Below are 18,466 nucleotides of genomic sequence, written 5' to 3'. Positions count from 1 at the left end.
CAAGCCACTTACTAGTAGGAAAGTGATCAACTAGGCGTTCCAGGTTGATATCTGAAATTATCTTGGAACTTTAGTGAATGAAGATACATCTTTTTATAGGCTATAAGAAACTGACTATAGAAGTAGTCATGAATTTGAAGAAACCAAAGCCTTATAAATCTATTCATTTGAGTAACTGAAATAAGCGGTGGCTAAGGAAACACAAGTCTACGAATCAAGGTCACAGAAAAATTCTGTCCTGTGTACTTGGATGGATTCAAAAAACTCATCACAACTGATTTAATAAGATCTCAATGGAACTTTTCAGAATACTTACATCCACTCTACTTTCTTCCTAGTAGCCTTATTACCAGTACAACCAGATCTCTTTCAATTAAGGAAGTTATGACCACTTTTTAAGAAAGTAAAAGGTTACAGCAGGATCGCCACTGGCTTCTATTCTGAGTCATATCTGATAACGTCTCCAGCCACTGTGTTGCACCATATCTAGGACCCCAACCAGGGAGTCATGAAGGACTAACAGAAGCTAGTCCTTTGCAGTTTTCTTTCATACCACGACACCATGTCATACACTGACAACCTCTCCGCTTTTTCCAACCAGTCCTAGTGTCGGCAAATAATGCACGACGTGGAATTCTCTGGGACGACATTCGTAGAACATGTCCAAGCCACCGAAGTCGACGTTTCAAGATGGTGACACCAAGTGGATTATCGTCTCTGCATCCGAACACACGATGCCGAACCTCTGCATTACTAACATGGTGTTGCCACTGGATGTCAGCAATCCGTCGGAGACAACGATGATCAGACACAGAGTCGTCTAACATCCTCAACTCGGAGGCCAAGTTTCACAAGTATAGAGCGAAACTACTCTCACCGACGCGTTGTAGATCCGACCTTTTACAGTCAGACTAACATCACAAATGAGCCAAAGATGGTCCAGATTGGCGTAAGCCGCACTAGCTCTCACTATACGTGAATTGATCTTATCACTCATGCCACCACCGGCATTTACGCATCTACCCAGAAACATGAGCTTTTCGACTTGTATCTGCCCACCACCCAAGGTGAGTACAGGAATAGAATCCTACCAGTCTTGTAAAAGTACTTCCCACTTGGAAGGTGCAAAGGACATACCATACCTACGGGCACTAATTGCCAACTCATGAAGAGCGGATTACATAAATCTAACGATCATAAATTATCCAGTTTGTATTAGTCAAATAGTTACATCATCTTATCAACAATAGCTTCTTAGATTTCTGAGTTTATAATTTAAATTCATTAACTTTTCCTTTGGAGGGCGGGAGGAATTCCATTATTTAATATCATTTCAAGGTTTATTATTTGCGTAAATGTTTAACCATGTTATTTTCTTTGTTACACTGACAGACTAAGAAACTTCGTAATTTATTGATTTGCTTTAGCTAATAGAGGATATTAAATTCTGAAGGTTAATTTTAATTGAGGTCATCAACCGATCAATGTTAAACTACCATTGAAAATCCGGAAGCACTAGACGGCTGTCTCGTCCTAGTATGGGACTTCTCAGCAGGGCACATCGACGATCTCAAACACAGAATTCAAAGCCAGGATCTTTGGTCTCGCACGCCAACGCTTAATTTCTGGACCACTGGAATCTAACTTCAACAATCCACGATGTTGCGCAACCAGTTTAAATTGTCTTCGGTAGGTAAGTGACTCATACCTGATACGGATTAGCCCCACTGGTCATGGCTTCTCACTACAACTCCGAGAATTACTTCTCGAAGCTAGTCACTATTGAGCACATGATTATCAGTATAGGGTTGTGGAGATTGTTGAATTTTAATTGATTTCTGAATTAAGCTTTTTTAATTCAACAGTAACTTTAGAGAAAATAAACTGTAAAATAAGGAAAAACAATCAGGAATATACATTTATAATATTTCAGATGATCTTTTTATTTTTTTATGTAAATAAGTAAAAAAAAAATGCTATTTACAAAAATTCCAAATACTTAAGAATGTCATAAATTATTTTTTTCAATCAATTCCCGAATGGATCATGTATGGCACATACACAATCGAAATGATATTGCAAAGGGATTCCAGATCGAGTTTTTACATCCACTAATTGGTTACGACTATCACGTCTAATTAATCGTGCAAGCTATTCAAAAAAAGAAGGAAATGGAAAAATGGTTAGACAATTAGAACCTATCCATACTTAATAGATGTTTTGCTATACAACAACCTTTCTAGGTATTTTTACTTACATCCAGAGGTGAATCAGTAAGCGAAACACTTAGATTTCATTAGTAGGTTGTTAGTTTGGGTCATCCGGTAATATTGATTGGTCTTGTAACAAATAGAAACGCTCAAAGTCAATTGACATATTTATGACCATGGAAATATTCATTACTTACATATAAGATGTTTAAGGGTATTGACGCAGCAAAGTTTATGCTGATGATTAACAAGCGTACTTAGAACAATAATTATCATTACACTGTTGAGGAATTTAATGAAATACTGTAACAATGTTAACGTCTATGATTATTTTTTCGCCTCGTGGAATTACATTAAATTGAAGAAGGATCTCACAAACCTGATGGAAGACCTAAACGCCACCGTCTGAATGGACAACACCGGATATGACGAAATCATGGTACGAACTGGACTGGGAGAAAGGAACGAGAATGGCGAGAGATTCGCAAACCTATGTGCATTCAGCAAATTGGTTATAGGCGGCACAATATTTCCACACAAACACATACACAAAGATACATGGGACTCACCAGATCACACTACAGAGAACCGGATCGATCATATTCGCATCAATAAAAGATTCAAAAGGACAATGGAAGACGTGAAAACCAGGAGAGGAGCACAAATAGATTCAGATAACCATCCGGTTGTGACCAAGATCAAACTGAAGCTAAAGAAACACTGGACAGCTGAAAATACAGCAGTATGAAGGTTCAATACAGCCTTCCTACGAGATACTAACAAACTCGACGGATTCAAGATAGCTCTAAACAACAGGTTCCAAGCCTTACAACATCTACTGAAGAAACTACTATGAAGGACAATTGGTAAGGGATCAAACAAGCGCTAACTTCAACGTGTCAACATGTTATCGACCGCAACAAGCATCACCATATGGAATGCATCTTTATCGAAACCCTGGAAAAAATTGAAGAAAGGAAGAACAAGAAGTGAGCAATTAACAACAGACAAACAAGAGCAGAGAAAGTCAGGGTACAAGCTGAGTACACTGGAGCAGACAAGCAAAACGTGGAAGAGATAGCAATGACGGCGGAAAAAGCTGCAAGAGAAGGAAATATGAGACAACTATATGATACAACGAAGAAATTGGCAGGGAGATATAGTAAACCAGAGAGACCAGTCAAGGACAAAGAAGGAAAGACAATCACTGAGATTCAAGAACAGAGGAAAAGATGGGCAGAATACTTCGAGGAACTGCTGAATAGACCAGCCCCATTGAATCCACCGAACATGGAAGCAGCACACACAAACCTTCCTATAGATGTCACTCCACCAACGATCGAAGAATTCAAGATGGCTATCAGACAAATCAAAAGTGGGAAGGCGGCAGGACCTGACAATATACCAGCTGAAGCACTGAAGTCAGACATTGAAGTAACTGCAAACATGCTTCACCTTCTACTCAAGAAGATTTGGGAAGAGGAACAAGTGCCAACGGACTGGAAAGAAGGATATCTCATCAAGATACCAAAGAAAGGAGATCTGAGCAAATGTGAGAACTACAGAGGCATCAGTTTGTTATCAGTACCAGGAAAAGTCTTCAATAGAGTGCTGCTGAATCGGATGAAAGACGCAGTAGACGCCGAACTTCGGGATCAACAGGCTGGATTCCGTAATGATGGGTCGTGCACAGACCAGATTGCGACACTACGGATCATCGTAGAACAATCAGTTGAGTGGAACTCATCACTATACGTCAACTTCATTGACTATGAGAAGGCGTTTGACAGCGTGGATAGGAGAACATTATGGAATCTTCTTCGGCACTATGGAGTTCCTGAGAAGATTGTCAACATTACCCGGAACTCATACGACGGACTACAGTGCAAAGTCGTGCATGGAGGACAGTTGACTGATGCGTTTCCAGTAAGGACCGGAGTCAGACAAGGTTGTCTACTCTCCCCCTTCCTCTTTCTTCTGGTGATTGACTGGATTATGAAGACCTCGACATCTGACGGGAATCACGGAATACAATCGACACTTCGGAATCAATTAGACGACTTAGACTTCGCAGATGACCTAGCCCTCCTATCCCATACACATGAACAAACACAGACGAAGACAACTAATGGATCAACAGCCTCTGTATCAATGGGCCTCAACATACACAAAGGAAAAAGCAAGATTCTCAAATACGGCACGGAGAACACCAACCTAATCACACTTGACGGAGCTCTGGGAAATGTGTAATCTTTCACGTACATGGGAAGCATCATCGATGAACAACGAGGCCAGGACATACGGAACTCAAAACAACTCCCAACGAACATCAGAGTCACAATCTTTGATACGAATGTCAAGAAAGTCCTACTGTACGGAGCTGAAACGTGCAGATCTACTACAATCATTAACAAAAAGTACAAGTATTCATAGATAATTGTCTATACAAGATACTCAATATCCGTTGGCCGGATACCATCATCAACAGCCTTCTGTGGGAGAGGACAAACCAACTTCCAGCTGAAGAGGAAATTAGGAAAAGACGTTGGAAGTGGATCGGACATACATTACGGAAATCACCAAACTGCATCACAAGGCAGGAGCCAGCTTGAAATCCTGAAGGGAAGTGGAAAAGAAGAAGGCCAAAGAACACACTACGTCGGGAGATAGAAGCAGACGTGAAAAGGATGAATGTTAACTGGAAAGAATTTCCCAGAACAGGGTCGGATGGAGGGTGCTGGTGGGCGGCTTATGCTCCTCCACGAGTGGTAACAGGCGTACGTAAGTTTCTTAGTGACGGATAAATAGCTAAAAACAATATTTAGCAGATAAAACTCTGATACAAAATACTTGAAGAATCAAGAAATTATCATAACAGTACTACTGAGTTACATTAAACTAGGATTTCTTTCGGACTATGTGTAACATTTTCTATTGTACCTGATAAATAATTCACGTTTACAAAAATTAAAAAATTCATTAGTTGAGAATGAGTATTGAAATATACTATATTCAATCGAAGTGAAGATAGAACCAGTTAGCCACAAGATCTCAGCTTACCGGCTAGAAAATTGTGCACGGGTAGACAGCCTATAGCAATTATTTATGGTAGCTTTGTATATTTAGTTTAACCATGAGCATAAAACCAGATAACAATAACTGATAAAGATTACATAATGAACGGATTTTCTACGCTAAATTATAAAATATAAGTAATGCAAAAGAATATGAAGAACACTACGTACCTGACCACTTCTTTCTCCGTTTACAATCATTATAACTGAATTCATTTCATGCGGTATAATTGTTTGTAAATACTTTATAGGAAGACCTACAGAAAGCATCACATTGAAAAGTAACAAAATATGCTTTGTTTAAAAACTACCTTCGATTATCTGGCCAGATTCTGTTTTACAGCTGCATTGATTACCGTCAATAGAAATAATAATTAGCTAGTTGTGAGAAAAAAACGAATACAGTTAAATTTCATGAATATTGAAATGATACCTTTTCTTTATTATATTTTCCACCACAATAATTCCTATCTAAGCATCGAACAATTAATTTCGGTCTTAACCAAGATATACTACCAGATGGTCTATTTGGTTCACATCTACAGAAGCGGAAAAAACATCCGTATATATATATTAGGAAGGAAAATAACAATATTTTCGATAGTCTAAGAAAACATTAAAAGACATAATTATGCATAAGCAACTGAGTCGCTAAATCTAAGTAGGTTCGTGAACTTGAGTTCAAGTTCATCGACGGCTAATGATCATAACCATTTTTGTTTATTTATTTAAACACATAAACATTGGTACAAAAAGGAACCAAATAGATGTGCGCCACATAAATCATTCGACTTGTGTGAGGGCTGGTGTACTACGCGTATGTTCAAACCGAAGCAGGTGGTTTTCCTAGGCCACACCCTGAGCCTTTGACATAAAGGTTTAATCCACAAGGCAATGGAGCATCGTAGGGAGACGCAGTCTCATGGTAGCCGGTGGCCAACAATTGGTTCATACGCCATTTGTTCCTTCAGGATACTGGAGCTCATGTGCAACATTGGTTTGGAATTAGAGTTTTCCAACTCCCTGAGGTGGACTCTCCGTGTCCACCAACCCGGTTAAAGTGCCGGTCATTCGCCTTTCGTCCTCTCAGTTTCGTAAACAACACCCCCACCGCGAGAAAGCAGTGAGCAGGACTTCCCTGGCAGTGGTTGTATGCACGTGGCCATATGAGAGCATTTTGAGAGGGAGAGCTAACTCCCCCCACTCTCGGCAATACCAGGACATTTGGGGGTCAATGATAATAACCAGCTGACTAAACAGCAGCAATCAGTTGATTAAGAACAACACAACACCTGGTAAAAATGTACATCAGCCCAAGTTTCTAAACCTCATGTCACCACAATGAAACGAAGTTCATAAAATGCAAAATAAAAGCAGTCGAAATAATCGTATCGATGATTATTAAACGTTAAAATAAGTTACTAATCAGTTATATTTCACAATATACAACACAACCTCATCACCCTATATAATTTTCATACTATTGTTCTCATAGTCACTTTACGGTTACTATAAGAAACGCACCTGTTAATAAGAAATTATCTTCAGTAAAGTGATATGGAGATTTCTAGTTGTACATTACAAAAACGTCATTTGGATTATGTACAACTCACTACACACAGACTTGCGTATCATGCTATGAATTACATCAATTGTATGAAAGTAGTAATAATATATAGATATTGATATTTAAGTAACCGAGTAGGATTTAGAATCGCTGGAATGATGTCAGAAAATGCTTTTTAGGTTTCCGGAATACATATAATTATATTTAAGTGGTTCATTGTTAACTACAAATTAATCAAGATCTATGAAGTCATTAACTTGTGGATTGAACTATGTTGGTAGGTTTAAAATCTCAGGTTGGAGCCATCGCTATTATCGTTGGATATGTTGGGTGACATGGCTCAGAATCGATTGCGATGGCGCAGACCCATTTCACTGTCTTCTCAAAGAATAAAACAATGACAAGAAAATTGAACAATAGAATGATAGCTACTCATAAGTAACATAATTATATATATATAATTGTATCTCATAGGAAAAGTATTTTCAGATAACATAGCAGCTAACATGTTTGCCTTCCTCTCAGAAAAATAAACCAAACTACTGTTCACTTTCAGAATTAAAATTATTGGGAAAAACTATGATGTAAGTGTTTAAATTTTTTGCCAGCTGTCTGTAGGTTAAATATAAACCATTGATAGCGAATTTCAAATTCATTCCGTCAAAATCTTTCTTCAACTGGACAGCAGTATCAGGAGCCCCTACAGATGAGTAAAGTGCGGTTCAAAGCCAAGCAAATGAACCCGTATTTAGTTACCAAGCTAAACTGAACTACCAATGAATGGTACACAAGCCGCTATACAACAGTAAAACAAAAATTTTAAACAAGCATGAACTATATGTTTAGCGTCTGCGGGCGAGACCTAAGGTCCTAGGTTGGATTCTCACGATTGGGATAATGGATGATCACTACCAAGGAGTCCCATGCTAGGACGAAACGGCCGTTCAGCACTTCCAGCTAAGATCCGTTCGTGATTTCAAAGAAATAAACTTATTTGGTTGTTTTACATATGACGTTTCCCAACAAACCAATTAGTCCCGTTTGTCGTCAAGTAGTTTTCCTCACCAACAGTAACCCTGACCGTGGTTAAAATTTGAATAATCATAATACAATATCAACAAAGATACAAACTAACAAAACTAGTGATTATGTAGAATGTAAATATTACTTTAGTGGTTTATCCTCTCCAGAGATCTTTGACGTTTTACGAATTGAGTCACTATGTGTCGATTGTTCAGATCTAGTCGATTTTGATCTCAACGGGTCAGAGTCGGAATTATGATTGGATTTCAGTGATAACTGTTCTGCTTCACGTGCTTTGTATTCATCAACTTGATTTTGGTCTAAAATTGATATTATTAGAATAGTGTGTACGTTGAGCAATGTTGCATATAAGAGGTTGGGTTATTCACACATTTGCAAAATAATAATCGATAAAGCAGGTCAACATTTTGAAAAGCAAAAATTCAAACTGGATAGTAGAAAGCAAAACGTATGATATATTCTAGTATAATTGGGCGTATAAATCTATTAATTCACTGTATAATACCGGTGGTACGTATTTTTGCTTCAAATCTTTGAACATCAGTATAGGATTGTGGAGATAGTTAGGTTTTCATTGAGATCACGAACCAACCAATGTTAAACCACCATTGAAAACCTGGAAGCACTGGATGGCCGTTTCGTCCTAGTATGGGACCTCTCAGAAGTGCGCGTCCACGATCCCGCACATGGGACCTTCGGTCTCGCGCAGAAACTCAACTTTTAGACCACTGAGCCAGCATTCAACTGTGTTAATGTTTAACTTCAACCAGTCCACAGTATTGCACGACTATCTTCTATTGTCTTCGGTAGGTGACTGCGTCACATCCGATACGGTTGAACTTCATTGGTCACAGCATCTCACTAGGATGAAATGGCTATCCAGTGCTTCCAGGTTGTCAATAGTGAACTAAAATCGATCGGTTTATGATCTCAAATAAATCTTCAAGTTTGTTGAAGCAATAAAAATAGATCATATATACCTTTATCCAATCAATACAACAAATCGCTATAACTTAGACACTTCGTTCATGAATTTCTATTTCTACATCGTTCTATATTTCACAGAGATAATATCAGTACATCATGACTTTACTTCCTTTTTATAGCCTACATCAGTTATATACAAAGTTCTACTTTAACTCAATATTCATTCCAATTCAAGAATACATTTGAACTAAGCTTCAACTAGCCTGGAATTTCAACAGTAGTGGGGTTAACGAATTTAATGGTTAATATTGATTTCGTCGCCGAATACAAATACATGCACTTAACTAGGGGTCTAGCGACTAAATGAAAGTTTAGGTTTGCGATTTACACTAACAAACTAATGGCTGAAAGTTAAGTATTATGACTAATGCGCCGAAACAATCAATGGTGAATTGATTTTTGAACAGAGGACAAGCAAATATGAAATCGTTAATATACAAGAGATTCGAGAAAATTTGTTGAGAACACTTAGATAGTATCACAGTGGCAAATATTTATGTGCAAAGCAGTTAAATAAGTGAACTCTTTAATGATGATTACCATACAGTTTAACCTAATTTATTCAGTGTGACGATGCATTTATTTATATGATGATAATGCAGTACACTTTCAAAAGATTTCATCAATTTGAAACCTATTGAATAAATCAGTAGTGCTAAAATTTTCACATGAAGTTTAATAGGCTGTAAAATGTTGATACTTTTAGAATCTTCATAAGTTCAAGTATGTGAGAAGTTATAGGTGATAGTAGACATTTACACAAATAAATAAATAAATCACAAGCAAGTAATGGTTTTATTTAAATGATATAGTAAGAAAAGATATGAAACTGGATAGTTGAAATACGTAGATGGGTCAGAAATATAAACTTACTTATACAATTCGAGTACGCAGCAAATTCTTTGATAGGAACCAAACGGACAGTGTGTTGAAGTACCGTGACTACTTCTTTCGAAACTTTTAATTTAATAATCACACGACCAGTGTCTCCATCCAGTCCTTCTAACTAGACATTTAAGAAGAAATGGGAATATTGTCTCTCAAAAAAAAAACGAAAAAATAGATTTTAAAGATATTAGAATACATAAGGCTAACTTTAATAATAATTATATACGTTTTAAATGGACGATCTCGTGGCAAGTAATGTCTGGTATCTTTACATAGTTTGTTCTAGACCAAATAACTGACAAATATGATCATCCTCTAAGGAAAATTTACATAGGTCAAAAATAAGTCGTTTCATCTTAACGGAAAAACCGTGACTACTTATCATCAGAACCTCTGGAAAGACACGACTATAGGTGCAATTAACTTCCTGAAAAGTATATTCAAACACATTAAATTGAAGAATCTATGGTGAGGAGGAAAAAAGATTAGAAAAGAAATTTCAACAGTGGTTAAATTTAGGAAACTTAGTCCAAAACAAAATAAGAATTTATAAGAATGGTGTGAATGATTTTTATTTACTTATAAGTTGGTCAGTAAGACTTATACAACACATTTCATGGAAGAGTGTGAAAATCAAGGTAATCTCGAGTAGTGGCTGTCACTATTTACCAAAAATGTGAAACACTTTTTTTAAGGGTTCTGGGGAGAAAACTGGGTTATAAAAGGTTTTGAAGACCTAGGAGCGTGAGCACAACTCCAAAAGAAGAACTGTTTGAGGCAGGTTACATATAGCCGTTTTGTGAGTAGTTTTAGATGTGTTACCTCCGTACATTTTAGATCTTATCGTCAGCGATGGAAATCTGTATGAAGATTAATTTATTAAAATATCTAATTCATACCATGTAAGACATCATGGTGACAAATAAATCACTAACATTTTTGATCTATGAATACATCTTAAGCAGATACAAGATTTGTGCAAATTAATTTTACAAACTTTAAATTTCCAATAAACTCATCAAATTAGATGAGGTAGCAAATTAACTGTGAAGATCCATTGCACTATGAATACAGAAACATAATTAAAGTTGTTCACTTATTAATGGATGATACACGTTTTAGGAAACATAAATTTTTAGCACAAGCACCATTTAATTATTATTATTTAAACACATAAATATTGGTACAAGGAAGCACCAGATACATATGCGCCTCACAAATCTCATTTGATTTGTGTGAGGGCTGTGATACTGCCCGTATGTTCAAACCGAGGCAGGTGGTTTTCCTAGGCCACAACCCGAGCCTTTGATCTGAAGGTCTAGTCCACAAGGCAGTGGAGCATCTTAAGGAGATGCGGCCCCATGGTAGTCAGTGACCAACGATTGGTTCATACGCCATTTGTTCCTTCAGGATTCTGGAGCCCATGTGCACCATTGGTTTCGAATCAGGGTTTTTCAACTCCTCTAGGTGGACCCACCGTGTCCACCGGTGCGGTTAAAGCGCCGGTCATTCGCTTTTCGTCCTCTAAATTTCGTAAATAACACCCCCGCCACGAGAAGGCAGTGAGTAGGACTTCCCTGGCAGAGGCTATATATTCGCGTGGCCATGTGAGAGCATTTCGAGAGGGAGAGCGGACTCTCCCCACTCTCGACCGTACCAGGGCATTTGGGGGCACAAGCATCATTTACATAGACTAGTTTAATTTTCTTAAGATTATAATCATTTATCGTCAGTTTTACATAAAAAATAGAGAGTGAAACAAAGTAGTTTTTTCTCAAAGGCAAACCAACAACAAATATTAATCAGTTCCAGTATGTACTAAAATGTCTGACATTACTTCTAAGATGGCAATTATAACAGGTGTAATGATCAGTAAAGTAATGGTACTTTAATTCAAACTGGGTTATCTTTACGAAGAAAAATAGTACTATGGGCAAGCAAAAATGTTTGACCATTGGTGTGAGTTTTACTCAGGCATTTTGGATCCAAAAAAGCACCTTATTAAATCAAAACGTAACATTAAATTTCCTGAGGATGACTTTATTTCCTTTAATTAAGAAATTGAAAAATATATAGACAACCTAGTATCTGAGATTACTGTTCATTAATTCAAGTAATTATGTCCTACATCGATCATGGTGAATAGAAAACCCGATAGTAGAAAAAGCAAGAATATAAGCAATAACAACTATACTAATGAATAAAATACAGGGAAAGGATAAAAGGAAGAAGTTAAAACCTGGATTAAGAAGTTCCAGATGTAAGAAAAATGGAGTGAATGCACGTGTACTCCAAAGGTTGATTTTTGAGCCATCAATTCTAACTATTGTGAATAAATTATCCAAGAAGCGTATGTGGCTCAGACCAACAGCCAGACTTTAAGTATTAATTTAGCTGGTTACCTTGAAGCTTCTTAAATCATACTCCCACTTAACGTAAAAAAACACGCCGACGTAAACGGTAGTGTTTTCCGAGGATATGTTCATGTAGTATTTTCCAATTGCTCCGAAAACTTGAGATTTCTCAGCGTTGGTATTTTTCCAGTCTAGCTAACATATTACCAGAGGAATGAAACTGCATGAAGTTTTATGTGACTTTAAATTCTGTTCCGTAATTTCACACCATTTAAAGGTGTGTGCACCAATCTTGATTTCTGTGAAATTAAAAATCTATGGAACTAAGGTTCAAATAGATTTACCAGCCCATATTTTGTCACTCAAATCACAGGAAATGGAAATGGAAAAAAATGTACGAAAGTAAACTTTCGAACTATCAAGGCCCATCACAAACTAATTTGTACTTTAGGTATCCATACGAACAAGCGAACGAAACTACGTGTGATCAAATATAAAAACAAACCATTCAAGCTAACTTGAGCTACAACGGTACGAACAGAGTGAATAAGTAGAATAGAAAACCGAGACAAAAATCGACAGGAAACTGACAAAGGACAGACAAGTATATATTAACATGAAGTCTGTAGCTTACGAATTTAAACAATAGCATATAGCCGCCGTTTTCGAGTGTTTTGCCCATATCAACAAGGAAAACCAATAACCACTAACTTCCAAAATCTAGAGAACCTAAACCAGAAAGTCTATATCTGCGACAGGGATCTAGGAGGGAGTTGACCTCTGGGGAATCATAGAGTATATCTATAATAACTTCGAGCCGAAATGGTGACCCAGTATTCCTGACAGACAATGGGTGAAAGCATATCTGATGATAAACATACATAAGCTCTTGTAAGATAATATGAATTAGGACAGGAAGTGTTTAAGAATGTAAGCTACGTTTAGGTAAGACACAGCGATCGGGAACTCTATATATTATGATCTTCAGTTCTGTCGAACCTAGGGCGAATTATTTATTTGAACACATAAATATTGATTCAAGAGGGCACCAAATAGATATGCACCACACAAAAATTTGTCGTTTCATTTAATTGTGTGAGGGCTGTGATACTGCCCGTATGTTCAAACCGAAGCAGGTGGTTTTCCTAGGCCACACCCTGAGCCTTTGACATAAAGGTTTAATCCACAAGGCAATGGAGCATCGTAGGGAGACGCAGTCTCATGGTAGCCGGTGGCCAACAATTGGTTCATACGCCATTTGTTCCTTCAGGATACTGGAGCTCATGTGCAACATTGGTTTGGAATTAGAGTTTTCCAACTCCCTGAGGTGGACTCTCCGTGTCCACCAACCCGGTTAAAGTGCCGGTCATTCGCCTTTCGTCCTCTCAGTTTCGTAAACAACACCCCCACCGCGAGAAAGCAGTGAGCAGGACTTCCCTGGCAGTGGTTGTATGCACGTGGCCATATGAGAGCATTTTGAGAGGGAGAGCTAACTCCCCCCACCCTCGGCCATACCAGGGTATTCGGGGGTCATTAGGATTGTAAGCAATCACGATACATGCCTGCTACATGTTGAGACTAACTGCTCTACAGCTAAAATGACTGCAAGGATGAAAATGTGTTTAGCTTTTTATAATCCGACACTCAAGTTGTGGATTATAACTGATAACATTTTGTAAGTGGCCTTTACATTAATCACACTGAAGTAGATGTATGAGGGGATGCAACAAATGAGTATCCATGTGTACTACAGCTATAAGATTCTACAAAACTGTTGAGTCACTTGAACAGTTTGAGGACGAGACTATAATCTATGGACGACCTTTGAACGAATCTCGAGTGACCTAGAGAAACATTAGCTAATCAAGAAACAGTTTGCATAAAGTAAAATTATATTATACAAAACCAAAGAACTAGAGTGGACACACTTCTTCTACATAGTTCAAAAACTTGTCAAGGTTAGAAAAAGTTTCAAAGGTTCTAGAGTCGCAATGCATAAGGCAAAGGAACTTATCCATTGGCTCCATATTAGTCGGTCTCTGGAGACATGATAAGGTCGCGAAACCTTTCTCAGCCTCGAACGCATAGCTTCAATATTGTTTGTGTGTACCCCGGTTGTGTAAGTTTGTCATTTTTATTACGCATACATCCCTACAATACTCATACCACTGAACAGCCGAAGCTTCAGTAACATCGGCGAATATTTTGGCCAATGTTACGGGTGCTTTTATTATACAGTTTGCGGAAATTAATTAAATTTGCTTTATTCTCAATCTGGATCGAGCGAAAAAAGTTCCTATTCTAGGAGACTTCTTCTTCCAACATATAGTACATTGAAGGACAACATCATAGTAGTCTGCACAAGGTCTACAAGTCATTTGATTACCGTAATTACAAATAAAGGAACTTCTCAGCAGTCCCATCTATTGTAGCCGCTTAATCATCACATCGTATCTGAAATCCTCAGTGAATCATACGTACATGAGCGCCAGGTGCTAAAGTTGGTGTCATGACCTTGAAATCCCTCGAACGCTTATGATTGGTTCGTCTATAAATTATGGTCTCGCCGAGTTTGAGACTTCTGCTTTCGAACTTGAGATCTAACTACATCTACTGATTCATGAAGACTGAAAGCTGAGTTATCTAAGTACATCGAAATGACCGCAAAATAAAATTGATAACTACACTTGGATCCTGCCCGGGGGTTTATGGCATTATATAAGGCAGCAAATACCATTGTATTGATGGAACTATTCTCACTATTAGTATAAGATACAGCTGAAATAAGCTACAGGTCATTTTTAGTTATAACTTTCACAAGAATCAGCTAAACTTACCAACTGTGAACAACATTGTTACACTGTGCTTTGAGATGTTTGTTTTACAGAAGCAACTACTTATTCAAAAGTACAACTATTAAAGTGAACTTATGTAACTGAGATTCAGTATGTAAAAACCCACAATCTGACGAAATAACATAAATCAGAGGAAGATTTTTTCACTAACCGTGCCATAAAGACCCTTGTTCTTTCCTAATACAATCTGGCAACGCGCCCCGGAATTCCATGTCAGTTTTTCTACTTTAGATTTCAGCAATTCTTGTTTAGCATCTTGAACTGCAGTTGGGTCTGCGCCTAGCCCGAGCCCCTTTGGTCGCTGAGGTAGTAAAACCTCTCTATACGGTAATTTACTAAGGAACAGAAAGTACTTCTTGGAGCTGTCAAGAGATTTTGGGTCAAAACCCATTCCAGCCAAGAGAGCTACACCAAACTTTTCGATAGGGATAGCATCATAGTTTGCATTCTCAGTCTAAGTGCGAGTAAAATATTGAAAAATCGTACCTCCTCGGTGGTTTCAGAACTATTGGCAGGTATTTTAAGATCATAATTTACATGAAAATTGAGTGAACTACTTGAAAATGCTTGGCTCTCTAGATAATTAAGGATACTGAGAAAGACAATACCTTCTTTAATTTCTTGCAAAGCCTGAAGTGTAAGAGGGTCCAGGGATTCAGCTGGCAAGAAATTCTTTTTCATTCGCTCATGGAAGCTGCTTTTACTGCGCTTCAACGGTATGATGAGTTCCTCTTCTTTTTTTGCAGTTGAACAGCTAAAATGATAAATTAACAACACACATATACATGCATTATTTTATCTTCAATCGATGTGATGAATTCCTTATTGCCTTTAATGATGTTTTCGCCATTATTTGTATCCAAAGATGTAACTTTAGGGTTACAAATCAATTGCTTTTTGCGTTGAAGAAATGAGAAGGCAAGCTTGGGCTTCAAGTCACTCATATTACCCTCCAAGGACATCAACAGATTAAAACATCATGCTTTATTATGGACTAGTAACGACTGATTAGCGTTGGAAAGCGATTCGAGGTCTTTACGCGCCTGCTATCAAAGTAACCTTATTGTTTGGTTTTAATAGTTACGAGGAAATCATCGGCCATTTCGGAGTCAGTTTACTTTCAGTTTGGAAAGGACTGATGAGTAAGGTTGTGGTTAGCCATGTAGATAGGAGCTTGCAGTTGACATTAGATATCAAGAACCCTGATCTCAGTTAGTGACCGTCGTGAGGGTGTCTTAATATATTTCCAGTCCTATAGGATCAGAAAAAGGAGTCCATGTCGAATTCAAAATTATTAATATAAAGACGATAACTGGGTTACATCATCAACTTTTGCTATGCTTGGAAGACTTAGCGTTCTGTGAGGTGACAAAAAACTGATTGTCTTTCTTGTAATGAATTATATGAGTATATGGAGAGATACGGAATGAGGATGGAGTGTAAGCCAATATGGGATCTTGTGGATCTTTTGAACTCCCTCTGTGGGACTGCGTCTAGTTTGCGCTGTTTCAAGGTATTAGGCATTAAATGTTTGGCAGGATGAGTGTATCAATCTTCTCATATATAATACCGGGAACAAAGTACAGCTACCGTAGTTGGTTTAGACAACTTTGCTTAGGTTATGATTACGTACTCACATCTAAGGAGGTCTACTTTTAGTTGAAAAGTTCCTAGACAGAAACATCTATATTAAACTGGTAAAAAGCACACTAAGAAGTTTTTCTCTTATCAATACTCTTATCAGGTGAGGTGATCTCACCTTTGGTACAGTTGGGAAAATATCATATCCATCAGAGGAGCACCTCGATCTGCGAGGTCATCGAAAAGGGAATATTAGAAATCAAAAGAGACGGGGAAAGCTTGAAAGGAGTCGCTTTTAGATTCACAAAGAATAATTCCCTGGTACCGGTGAATAGATTACGCAAGAGCGCTTCCTGGTTGAATTGTGATACTAAAAGTCTCTTACACGCAAATAGGAGGGACTAAGTTGATGGAAATCCTACTGACATAAAAGGGAAGCAACTTGGACGTAACGAATTTCCGACGTACTGGCATTGTAAGCTGAATTACTGTGCAGGCGTATTTCCGGAAAATACCATATTAATTTTGCAGAGAAATTGTAGATACGCAACAAAATGGGTGATAGGCATAAAGCACTTGTACTCACGGAAACTAGCTTCCAGAATGCTGTTTGTTCTCGGTTGACTACAGAAGAGTGAGGAGGAGTCCACGAACTCCTCTTCACTAGTTTAAAGGAATGCTGATATTAAATGACAAGGTAAAATTAAATTCATCTACTTTCGATACCCAGATATATGCACAGTCAATTTATATGCTACCCATATCGGAAGGGGGGATTTTTGACAGTGATATTGAAGTTTACACGTTACTACACTTTAATTTATCAGAGTCAACACCCGGAGTCTGACAGGAAACTGTGGGGTTGTTGTGTAGGTCGGCACTAAATTAATTTATCCTTGGTACTAGAATAATGAATATAATCCTGAACTTGTAGATTAACCGTAATGAGACTATCTAATCTGTAAGGCCATGCATTGAAGTCGCGTCACCGTCTATACTGAGTCCTACGTGACAGTTGCCTATATGCTGTTTAGGACTTCTGCAGAACACATTTAGGCTGGGGATTGATTATCATATTTAATGCAGAAAGAAATAAGTTACATAGAGTGACCACGCCTACATGGTTGAGCCGTACCATACCGACTGAGTCGTTAGACTTCACCATCACGGGCCCTTTCTAAGTGTTAAGTGCTGAAGGTAAATCTTTTGTCATCGTATGTTTGGTTTCAATGATCGTGTGGTTGGAGACCAATACCATAACAGAACCATTAAAGGACCCTTCTCGTTCCCGATTTCATATATTATCCTCCCACAGATAGGTTCACTGACATTCGTTCATGCTCCTGGCATTCATATCTGGAGACCAATAGAATGTTAAGAGGACCCATTTTAACTGTAAAAAGATTTCGCGACACTGAGCGTATGAACGGGAAACGATGTATCTAAATGCCACGTTGTGATCAGCCATTCTTTTGTGACTGAGTAACCTATACCCTCTGAAGTTAGCCTCTCACAAGTGTCTCTACAGAGCGTCTAGACGCCAGCACACACTGCCCTGGGAATCCCACTCAAGCATCTGCGAATTCCCACTTGAACAATGACTATATGGTGCTATCATTTCAGAGCTTTTTATAACACTGTTTAAAACGTGCTATCGGTCTCACCCAGAAAAGTACAACGTTTTTGCATCCCCCATTCTTAAGGGAGACAAATATCCCTTGGAATAGTCACAGTGATGGGGAACAAAGTGGATTGTAGGGCCTAGGGAAAAATCCTATCAGGAAGGGCTTTACTGCTCGGGACTATTTTCTTTAGAATACAAGAAACTAAGAGGGAATCATGAAATAACGCACAATATATCAAGCAACATATGTTACCCTAACAAAAGGACCCTTCCGAAACTCTC

At 38.0% G+C, this 18,466-nt stretch overlaps 1 protein-coding gene across 1 annotated transcript; it reads right to left on the bottom strand.

The window, feature by feature from the left end:
* Positions 1-1,913: 1,913 nt before the first annotated feature.
* Smp_052140 (hypothetical protein) lies at positions 1,914-15,942 on the bottom strand. Its single transcript, XM_018796537.1, has 9 exons — positions 15,588-15,942; positions 15,466-15,554; positions 15,131-15,433; positions 9,756-9,888; positions 8,020-8,194; positions 5,718-5,823; positions 5,596-5,662; positions 5,456-5,541; positions 1,914-2,151 (listed from the first exon to the last, which is right to left on the bottom strand). Exons 1-9 carry the CDS (start codon positions 15,658-15,660, stop codon positions 2,029-2,031), a joined length of 1,155 nt encoding a protein of 384 aa, XP_018651669.1. The 5' UTR covers positions 15,661-15,942; the 3' UTR covers positions 1,914-2,028.
* Between the last annotated feature and the right edge of the window lie 2,524 nt (positions 15,943-18,466).

This window comes from Schistosoma mansoni, chromosome 4 (assembly GCF_000237925.1).
Source record: "Schistosoma mansoni strain Puerto Rico chromosome 4, complete genome".
Lineage (NCBI taxonomy): Eukaryota > Metazoa > Platyhelminthes > Trematoda > Strigeidida > Schistosomatidae > Schistosoma > Schistosoma mansoni.
The sequence above is the reverse complement of the archived record's forward strand: the minus strand, read 5'-3'. Positions and strand labels throughout refer to the sequence as shown.

Excerpts from the sequence above, each read along its gene's own strand:
- Smp_052140 (XM_018796537.1), bottom strand. The coding sequence starts at position 15,660 with ATGAAAAAGAATTTCTTGCCAGCTGAATCCCTGGACCCTCTTACACTT. Across the intron at positions 8,195-9,755 it reads TGCGTACTCGAATTGTATAA|ACCAAAATCAAGTTGATGAA; the intron begins GTAAGTTTATAT and ends TATCAATTTTAG. Across the intron at positions 5,663-5,717 it reads GAAAATATAATAAAGAAAAG|CTAATTATTATTTCTATTGA; the intron begins GTATCATTTCAA and ends TCTCACAACTAG.